The sequence below is a fragment of the Syzygium oleosum genome, unplaced genomic scaffold, assembly GCF_021117445.2.
Source record: "Syzygium oleosum isolate NSW1041296 unplaced genomic scaffold, Sole_v2.1 Sole_v2.56, whole genome shotgun sequence".
Classification (NCBI taxonomy): Eukaryota; Viridiplantae; Streptophyta; class Magnoliopsida; order Myrtales; family Myrtaceae; genus Syzygium; species Syzygium oleosum.
The window spans coordinates 250,118-260,484 of record NW_026607540.1 but is presented as its reverse complement, the minus strand read 5'-3'; the positions used below and the strand labels follow the sequence as shown (position 1 = coordinate 260,484).

At 41.4% G+C, this 10,367-nt stretch overlaps 1 protein-coding gene and 1 pseudogene across 1 annotated transcript; one reads left to right on the top strand and one right to left on the bottom strand.

Moving 5' to 3' along the window:
- Positions 1–273: 273 nt before the first annotated feature.
- On the bottom strand, positions 274–1,072 carry LOC115668694 (uncharacterized). The gene is made up of 2 exons (XM_030590103.1): positions 848–1,072; positions 274–690 (listed from the first exon to the last, which is right to left on the bottom strand). Exons 1-2 carry the CDS (start codon positions 1,070–1,072, stop codon positions 274–276), a joined length of 642 nt encoding a protein of 213 aa, XP_030445963.1.
- Positions 1,073–6,264: 5,192 nt separating this feature from the next.
- Positions 6,265–6,768, top strand: LOC130136956 (pentatricopeptide repeat-containing protein At5g46460, mitochondrial-like; annotated as a pseudogene).
- Positions 6,769–10,367: the final 3,599 nt, after the last annotated feature.

Here is a 10,367-nt window from a genome sequence, read left to right as displayed (position 1 = left end):
GGGACACGGTCCAGTCCCATGCCTTCCTCCACATACCCGACATGGATCATTTTGAAAACGGACTGGTTTCCTTATATTTCTTCTAGCAGGAGGGACAAAGCGTCGGTTATCTATCATTGGCCTCTTTCCCAAATTGCGATTGTCCCTACCTTGGGCAAACCTCGACCCAGAAGCGACATTCCTATCCGCCAGATCCCGCTCAATCGCTTGAGCTCGCTCATAAATCTCATTATAATCCCTCAGATTCAGAAAAAGCATCTGGCTGCGAAGATCCTATCTCAAATCGTCTCTGAACCTCCGAGCCCTATCTAGTGGATTTTCCACCATTCTCGGGGCAAACTTAGCCAACTGAGTGAAATCAGCCTCATATTGTTCCACTGTTCTCTGCCCTTGATGAAGTCTCATGAACTCCGCCAACTTTTGTTCTTGGGTACTCTCAGAGAAATATTTGCTATTGAAAGTCTCCACAAACATTGCCCAATTCTGTGCAATACCAGCGGGAAATACTCGTCCCATGGTGGCCTCCCACCAATCATTTGCGTTCCCTTGCAATTGGTACGCTGCCAACGTCACTTTCTCCTCATCATTACATCCCAGTACTTCAAAAGCCTTCTCCAATTCTTCTATCCACAATGACGCAGCCTCTAAATCACCTCTGCCATCAAACTTAGGGGGCTTCAACTTCATAAACTGTTCGACTAGTTGATGCATTAGTCGATTAGCATTCGCCTGCCCCTGTCCTTGATCTCCATTATTACCATTTACGGCCGCGGCTAATGCAGCCTCAACAGCTTGGGCAATGGTGGCATTTTCGCTCTTGAGTCTGCCTGCCCATCAAAACCCCAACCTCCTCGAGGGCCCTTATCACTCCATCCACTCGAGGATCAGCTGCAGCCCTAACATCAACTCCAGGATTTACTGCAGCTTCAACACCAACTCCAGGGTTTTCTATCGCTCTGGCACCCATTCCAAGGTCCTCTACCGCTCTAGCTCGAGCGCAACCTCTGCCTCTTGCTTCTCTTCCTGCGCCCCTTCTTGGGCCCCGTCCTACACCTTTTCCTTCACTGCTCATAGTCCCAACTTTCTATCACTATACTACCTGTTATAATTCCATAAGGGAATTAGAGATCTAGGCCAACTAATCCAGTCTAGGCCTAGGCAGTGAATTCACACAGTAATCCACTTAGCAGACAATCAACCACACAGCACCAAACCACATCAATTGGGTTTGTGCATTTACCTCGAGTCCAGACGCACCTGCACATCCAACATTATCACATTCCAATCAACCAACAATCACAACAAACAGTCTGGAATACGTGTAGCACTAAGTATACCTACGGCTTACTAAGTTTCCTCTAACCGACTATCACCATCCTGGGTCTCCACTCCTTATCCCTCCAAGCTATGATCATCTTAAATTGAGCTGTCCTTGCTCTGATACCAATTAAACCAAGATGTCACGCTCCGAACCCCATCGAACCCGTGACTTCCCTCTAGCTCGGTCGAATCAGTGCGACGTCCCAGGAACACGTCGCCGACCCAATGTTCCCATCAGAGTTGATTCGTGGCGGAAACAATTATAAAATCCCCGCATAATAAAATTGGAGACTACCAGGAATAACTAGATCGTTGAACCGCCAACATATGTATATATATACATTACACTTCCAAAGATTTACAATATCCATTATAATTTACAATCACACCGAACCAAGAACTATTAACTTTCAAAATACAAAAAGATCAAGCATCCTAGATCAGCATTATCCAAAAATGGGGCACTCTCAAACTATTGCCTCGCTCCCGCAACTAGTCCCTACGCCTCTCGCAGGCGTCCCCGTCCGATTCACTGTTTCGCATCACCACCTCGAATCCTCCTCGCCTGTCTCTGTTCACCCGACGGCTCCGAGTCGGCCTCAATATGTTCATGGCTCAAGCGGGGGCTCTGAAATGGTTTGGTTGAAACAACCATGAGACACTTCTCAATAAGTCACAACCTAAACCCTACCTAGGCTACCACGTATTCTAGACATATCTAGACACAACCAAGCAATAAACACAAACATCGTCATCCACACGATCATACTAACCTGGACTCTTGGCATAAACAGCCTGCACATTAGTCCGCAATCATAACAAACAATTCTCACACGCATCTCAACCACACGCACTACAAATCACTCACATTCTCATGCCCACGTACACATCGAACACACCACATTTCTAATTCCACATTCCACGCTCGGTCACGCACCAATCACATCATTTTCGTTAATTGCCATCGCGACCCACGTAAACACGCCTCAGGCCCGATCTCACTTTCCTCGGCCCGCGTAAACACGCCTCAGGCCCACACGATCGCGCCCCGAGCATCACACGCCTCGGTCCGATCCCATTTCCTCGGCCCGCGAAAACACGCCTCAGGCCCAAACGATCGCGCCCCGAGCATCACACGCCTCGGTCCGATCCTGCTTTCCTCAGCCCGCGCCAAATGCGATAGGCCTACGTGACCGAAACCTGAGCTTACAATGCCTCGGTCCGATCCCGGTCTCACCCGAGCTGATCATGCCTCGGACCGATTTCCACTTTCTTCAGCCCGCGCCAAATGCGACAGGCCTACGTGATCGCGACCCGAGCTTATAATACTCGGCCCGATCCCACAGTCGTATCACGACCCGCGTAAACACGCCTCAGGTCGGTTCAATTCTCCACGTAAACACGCCTCAGGGATTTAGTGATCACACGTACACACCAACATACCAGATTTTATCTGAACCCCGCGTAAACACGCCTCAGGGCCTTTTAATGATCACACGCACGTCGCACATCACAAGTCTCACACGTGCACACCCTCGAGCATCAAATACGCGCTCTCAGACGCGCCCAAATCAATCAATCCTATTCAGTCACATCACAACATACAACCAACACACAAATTGGCATTTTTCGCACTCAAAACGACCATATCTCAATCCCGGCCCTTCACGACACTTTCATGAAATTCCGAGCCGGATCTAATGGCGCAAACCACACGCCAAACAGCCCATCACAGCACTTCAAACTACACATCACAGCCATCAATTTGCCATTTTCACACCCAAAATCACAATATTTCATTCTCGGCTCTTCACGACACTTCCATCAAATTACGAGCCGGTCCTAATGGTACTAACCGCGTACCAAACAGCCCATCACAGCACTTCAAAGCACACATCACAGTCATCAATCGACTTCTAAAGTTCCACCAAAAATTCCCGATTTCACACCTAAGGTCCGCTAATCCAATTAATTCCTAATTTCCACCAAATCGCATCTAAACGGGCTCGAAATAACCTGATATACTAGGCGAGGTTTAGATCGCGACTTACCAAGCTCTAAACTAACACGGTTAGAGCGAAAGCGGCGGCAAAACCAAGCTCTAACGGCGGCTTGCGGCGGCGGTGACGATCGGCGGTGATCGGGAGGAACGGCGGGCGACGGTGGCTTGGGCGGCGGCCGGTGGGACTCACGGCCAAGAGAGGGAGACCGAGAGGGAGAGAGAGAGAGAGAGAGTCACGGTGGGGTGAGGCTCGGCGGACGGGCGGTGCGGCGGCGCGGCACGGCGGCGGTCCGGACGGCGGCGCGGCGGCGACACGGCGGGAGGGGGAGCTCACGGTGGAAGGGCGAGAGAAAAGAGAGAGAGGGAGCCGTGGGGGAGGGGAAATGAGTGAGGAAAGAGAGAGAAATTTGACTTAAATAGTCAAATTTTGACCAACTTGGCAAATTACCAAAATGCCCCTCTCTAATCTTTTCATCCGACGGTCCAGATTCGATCTTATCTTGAAATCGACGGCCCAGATCGAATCTTATCCAAAATATCCAAGGGCAATCTTGTAATTTCTCAAAAAGTCCAAGAGCAAAATTGTCTTTTCCAAATTTGAGGGCAAAATGACCAAAATGCCCTTTGCCCATAAAACTAACCCTTTATTAATTCCCAAGGGTAAAATGGTCACTTTCTCCGTTTCTCGCCGAAATCAAACTTTTCTGAAAATCCCGAAGAAATCCCGAGTTGCACGTTCCAACTACAACGTCGTCCAAAGGCCCTGCCGTGACTTTCCTAATTTTCTGATGCCCGATTTGGTCTCTAATCAATAATCGAATTATATATATAACGTAACTTGAGCGTTTCTCAAACTAACGGGTGGCTTTTGGGGAATTTCGTTTATACGACCCATGACTGATACTAAATCGAGTCACGTGCAATTTATTCAGACCGTAATGATTTCGGTTGTCAATAAAATCACGAGGATCAATCACTAGTTCCGATGAGTACGATCGTTCGGAATAAGTTCGGGATCGTTCGTCAATTCATTTCGGGGTCAAACGGAATCACCCGTGATCCACGTGTATGATAATGACGAATCGGCCCATCACTATCCTAAGATCGGCCTACACTGGCTCAAAATGTCACATCAATGATTTTATGGTCAAAATTCAGTTCACGGTCGAATTCCTCTAGTCGTACGAATTTAAATCCCTAATTAGCCTTTCCCTATAGGTTAGTATCCCAGGAATGATCAGTTCTGGGCGAGAACTAGCTACAAGTACATTAATAAAATAATTCATTTCATAAATCTCAAATGAGCGAAATTTCGGAATGTCACATTCTTATCATGATTGACATTGATCTCAAGCTAGAAGATCATGTCCGGAAGTTCCTCCAGACATGATCTTCTTCGTTAAGGTTGCCTGCAGTTGCTTGGGGTTTTTCGAGGGTAGGGGTATTGTTCCGTGAAGTGTCTTGGCAGGTATTAGCTTTCGACATTCATCCCTACAATGTGTCTCGTGGTAGTCAAATTCAATTTGCGGAGGCAAACCTGGCACGTATACATTGTTATTACGATAGTCATTAAATGAATTCCACAACAATGGTATGTCAGGATTGTGTGGGAATGATCCAACACAGTAATTATTGTTGTTGTTTTTGTTCTCCTTTGTGATTCTCAGAACATGATGAATTCCTTGTAAGGAGAAAGGAAATAAATGGAATTAACAAACGGTCTTAGAGACAAAGAGCGTTTGAAATTAATAGACGAGTAAAGATTAAAAAATGAGAGAAATGGGGTCAATTGATTAATAAATTACTAATTAGTGATCATTAGTGACCGAACAACCACACATATATTCTTAAATTATGGCCTAGTGGTTGGCTGTTCGGCCGAATTGCTCACTGGATCAGTGACTCTACATAATTTTTGGGGTCGAGGCCTCCAAAGTTCTTTAAGGTTAGGCCCCATTATTGGATTCGGCCTACAAGGCTAAATCAGGGAAAACAATTGGGCCAAGGCCAGCCCATTAGAGCATTCTATGACCTTTCCTTTGCACAAATGCTGAGCATTTCATTTCCATTTCTTTGACAACATTAGTTTATAAAGCTGTAAATAACAGACTTGATTTAGTTGCATAACTGAGGTGTTTTGTCAGTCCATGATGTAGTTATTCCAGTTGTAATCTTCCACATAGGGCCTTACATTCTCTGCCACTTGCTTTATAACAGGGATAAAAGGAAGACCCTCCTAACCCTTGACAGACAACATTCCACGTTTAAGACCACTCAAAGAAACTCAGCACTGTGTTCATCTTGATATCCAACAAAAAATCAACTATATTTTATCAGGATTCAAATTCAATCGAGAAATGCTTTAAGGCAAAACAAAATAGAGATTCGTTATAAAAAAAATACTTAATTATTATCAAGAAATATAAATAATTATCTAGAAAAAGAAATAAGATTAAGTGTATACCCAAGCAAGATATGGAAATTTTTAATAAATTAGATGAATTCTTTGAGATTTCATGATTCTGCATATTTTTATAAGATTATCAAATTCGAATCGGTTCATTCGCCGGGATGAAACCCTTGATGTAGCCCTCCAGGCCACGATTCGAACTAAGAGAGAGAATGAGTAGGGGCGGAACAAGCCTTACTCCACATAACGAATTGCTCAGGCACATATATGCTTCTCAAGACGTTCATTCCGTTCTTCATGGCTTGTTCATTCGAAACCTTCACACAAGTCTCCAATCGCTTCTTTAAACGTCCGAGTCATGCCACTCGTGACAGTCCCGCGGTCTCTGCACACCTTAAGGACGAAAAGCAAGATGAAACTTCGGAGGTTCTGGACATATTTCAATTCCCAGATGTTCGTTCGTTCACCAAGATGATCGTGGGTTGCTCGCAAAATGGGCCGCCTTGATGACACCCTGAAATTGTTCTACGAAATGCCCGTGAGAAACTCAATTTGTTGGAACACAATGATCAAAGGCTGCTTAGACTGTGGGGACTCGATGACAGCGGAAGAGCTTTTCAATGAAATGCCTGAACCAAGTGTTGTTTCGTGGACGATGATGATAGATGGGTTCTTTCGATTTGGGCAGGTTGAGCGGGCGGAGAGATTTTTCCGAAGAGATGGCCATAAGAGATCTCGCTGCATGGAATGCGATGCTTCATGGGTATTGTGAGAATGCGAGGGTTGGTGACGCTGTGAAATTGTTTGAGCAGATGCCTTCTCGAAATGTGATTCCATGTACTTCAAGGACTGGCTGGCTTGACCAAAATGGTAAGAGTGAAGAGGCTTTAATTCTGTTTGAGAGAATGTTCAAGTCCGGTGTTGTTCCCAATTCGAGTAATTTGACATGTGCATTGAGTGCTTGTGCAAATGCATCATCTTTTCCTCTTGGTGTGCAGATTCATGGTCATGTTATCAAGTCAGAATTCTGCCTTAGGCGATTTGTACGTGCTTCTCTCATCACATTCTACGCTAACTGCAAGCGAATTGAGAAAGCAACCCAAGTCTTCAATGAAGCAGTTTATAGGAATGTGGTCATATGCAGGGCTCTTCTAACTGGTTATGGCTCGAATGGTAGACATGAAGATAGCCTTAAGGTGTTCAGTGACATGATGAGAACAAGTGTTCTTCCTAATCAGTCTTCTTTTGTAAGTTCTTTAAACTCTTGCTATAGTTTAGAGTCTCTAGATCGAGGTAAGGAGGTCCATGCGTCAGCTGTAAAGCCGAATTTGGGAAGTGATGTTTTTGTTGGCAATTTTCTTGTAGTCATGTATAATTAGTGTGGAGGCGTTGATGATGCTGTTGTAGTGTTCAAAAGACTTAGGGAGAAGAACATTGTCACCTGGAATGCCGTTGTGTGCAGGTTTGCACAACATGCCTGAGGGATGTGGGCTATGGAGTCGTGTAGCCAAATGATTCGCAGACTGGTACAACCAATGAGATCACACTCACGGGACTACTTTCTTGTGGTCATTTTGGGATGTTACAAAAGGGGAGGTGCTTGTTCAGATACTTTAGTTTGAACATTTCCATTGAATTAAAGCATGAGCATTATGCATGCATGGTGGATGTGCTAGGACGATGTGGGAAGCTAGAGGAAGCAAAGGATATTATAAGAAGCATGCCCTTTAAAACTAACTCCATAGTGTGGCTTGCTTGGCTTAGTTCGACGTTGTTTTGGCCAAAGAATCATTTAAGGGAACCTTGAGGGAGGGTAAATGTGTTACATAGGTACACGTTTGGAATTTTTTTGTCACAAAAAAGTTTAGGATAAATGTGTCACAGTTGGCATAATTTGGGGTTTTTGATATCACCAAAAAAGTTAAAGGTAAATGTGTATAGTGGGCATAGTATAGGGTTTTTTGTGCCTTTTTCTCTTTTTAGAATAATGGTTTCCTAGTAAAAAAAGAACTATACAACTCATTAACACAATAACTTGTTAGTTATTTGCCAAATAAACTATATTTTGGAAAAGAGGGGCACTAATTTCGTCCCAGATGAGAGAAAAAAAAAAACCAAAAAAGAAGAAAAAAAAGGTAATTAAGGAATAATCTTAAATCAAGAGTAAGCCCCACATTTACCTTACTCATTGTTGTTTGAGTTGAACATGGTAGATTTGTTATTTTAGTAAATTTGAAACCAAGGAAAAAGAAGAAAAAAAAGTAAGAAATAATCTTAAAACAAAAGTGGACCCCATAAAGGATAATGTAAACTATTTATAATCCACATATAGAGACAACTATAATGAGATTTTCTTTTTTTACCAATAGCAAAATATTCTCATATCATATTTTTTCGTATGTACAATGCAAAAAACTTCACAAGACTTGAACAATAATTGTTTGCTTGATAATATACAATATGGGAATCTATAATGCTTCTTTTCAAGAGACTGCAAATCACTCACTTAGAAAAATTCTAAAACAAAGAATATGACAACTATAATACGTAAGGAAAATGTTTAAATGATCTTTGAGAAATTTGATATGATGGTAAATCTTCTATATTATAGTAGGAAGAATTTAGCGTAATTTTAAGTTTTCAAATGTAATTTCCATATTTTCATTTTAATATATAATCTTGATAATTTTGAAATGATGCAATAAAATATTTATTACAAAAAAAGTAGCACATAAATTTACCAAAGTTATCCTTCATATATTTTCTTATCTAAATAATTACTAAAATGACTTGCAAAATATTAGTGAGATGTTAATAATTTTTGTTATGTTTTGAGAAATAACCAAAAATAATCATTCGATTTCCGTGCATAGCATTGGTTTTGTAGCTAATATCAAATGATGCTCATGTGCGTAGACCGAGTTTATGTAAGACCTTCTTCGTTGCGAACAAAGTGGGTATAGGTAATGTCACACAGTCATGTAGCCCATAGAGATAAAAGACGGAGGAATAAACTAAAAGGTTGGGTTCTTTAATTAATACCAAAATCTAAAACCTCTGCCGGTAAGCATGAAGATGTTAGTTTCTTTTTTGCCCCATCTTGGAAGGCTGGCAGCTAGGCGCCCATTTAGTTAGTGAAAATCTCATGCGTTTTAATTTATATTTCGAGAAATATGTTTAGTATATGTAGCATACCTCAAATTCATATTGACATTGTAGGGAATGATAGGCCTTCCCATAAAGTACTAAGCCTTTAACGTAAAAATATTTAAACCATTTTCAAAAGGAATTCACTTGCACGGTCAACTTACTAAAATTCATTTGCTAAATGTCATTCAAAGTCACCTCATATCACTCTCCACATGGCCCCATTTATTCTTTTCGTTCTTGTGACCTAGAATGGAAATAAAAGGGGAAAGCACAATTGCAGCATATCAAGTAATATTCAACGTTATTTCTACGACGTTAAGTAACAAGTAATGCAGCCTTATAACTATGTACTGCCAATATGCATAGTGAAAGTCATACCAACGGATATTCTCAAAAAACCTAATTTAAATTGTTCATGGGCTTATATAGTGTTTTATAAGCCTCCAAGGTTGCTATGATTACGATAAAAAAGTGAAAGAGGGTTAGACCTAACTACAGTCTATATCTTTCACTTGTAGCTATGACACAACACAACTTTCAGTCGTGGAGGTAATAATCATAGTCTATTCCGACAGCGGTTCACGCTTTGTTTTGATTAAGAATAACATTTGACTATTAATTGAAGGCACTAATATTTATACAACATTTTTTATTTCAGTAACTTGTCCATGTCACCGAGCCATATTTACCATTAGGAGTTCTTTGAAAAAAAATTCTTGACTTTTTTGGGCGTAAAACCATTTGAGTTCACAAAAAAGAAACTAGAAAAAATTTTGTATGATAATCCTCAGTATGAAATATATATATATATATATATATATATATATATATATATATATATTGGTATTTCATAAGGTAGTTCAAATGCTATTATAGCATGGTTCAAATACTATTCAATTATTTTCTCGTAAATGTTCACATATCCTAAATTTTCAGTAGGCTAATATTGCGTTTGTCCATACATACATGAGTTTCTAGATGCACCATTTCTCACAAGTTTGTCAGTCCAACGGCTTGTCGATGATCACGTTATTCGAGGTGGAGTAAATCCAAGCCAAATCACATGTACGCACAAATGTTAAAAATGCTTCGCAATAAAGACTAGAAGAGTACAAACAAGTGGCTCTTGATTAAAGAAAGATTCTTGGTTTCAAAACCCAATATCTTTGCACATGCTACCACCACAGATTTCATAGCGCCTTTTTTTTAATAATGACAAGAAATCAATTAACTAATTAATTAGTGTCCAGTCCACGAAGCTTGTATGCGGTCTTCAGTCAAAATAAGTCCATATGTTCATAACTATTAAGTATCTTGGTCCATACTTAAGCACCATATTTTTCCAGAGTTCTACTAGTATTAATAAGTCTAATATTTTTTTGCTGGTACACTTGATCCTGCGTGTAATTATATATCTCTTGAGTGGGCCATGAGGTAGATTATTATATAGCAAGGAAAAAACAACTTCTCAGAGGTTGGGAATGA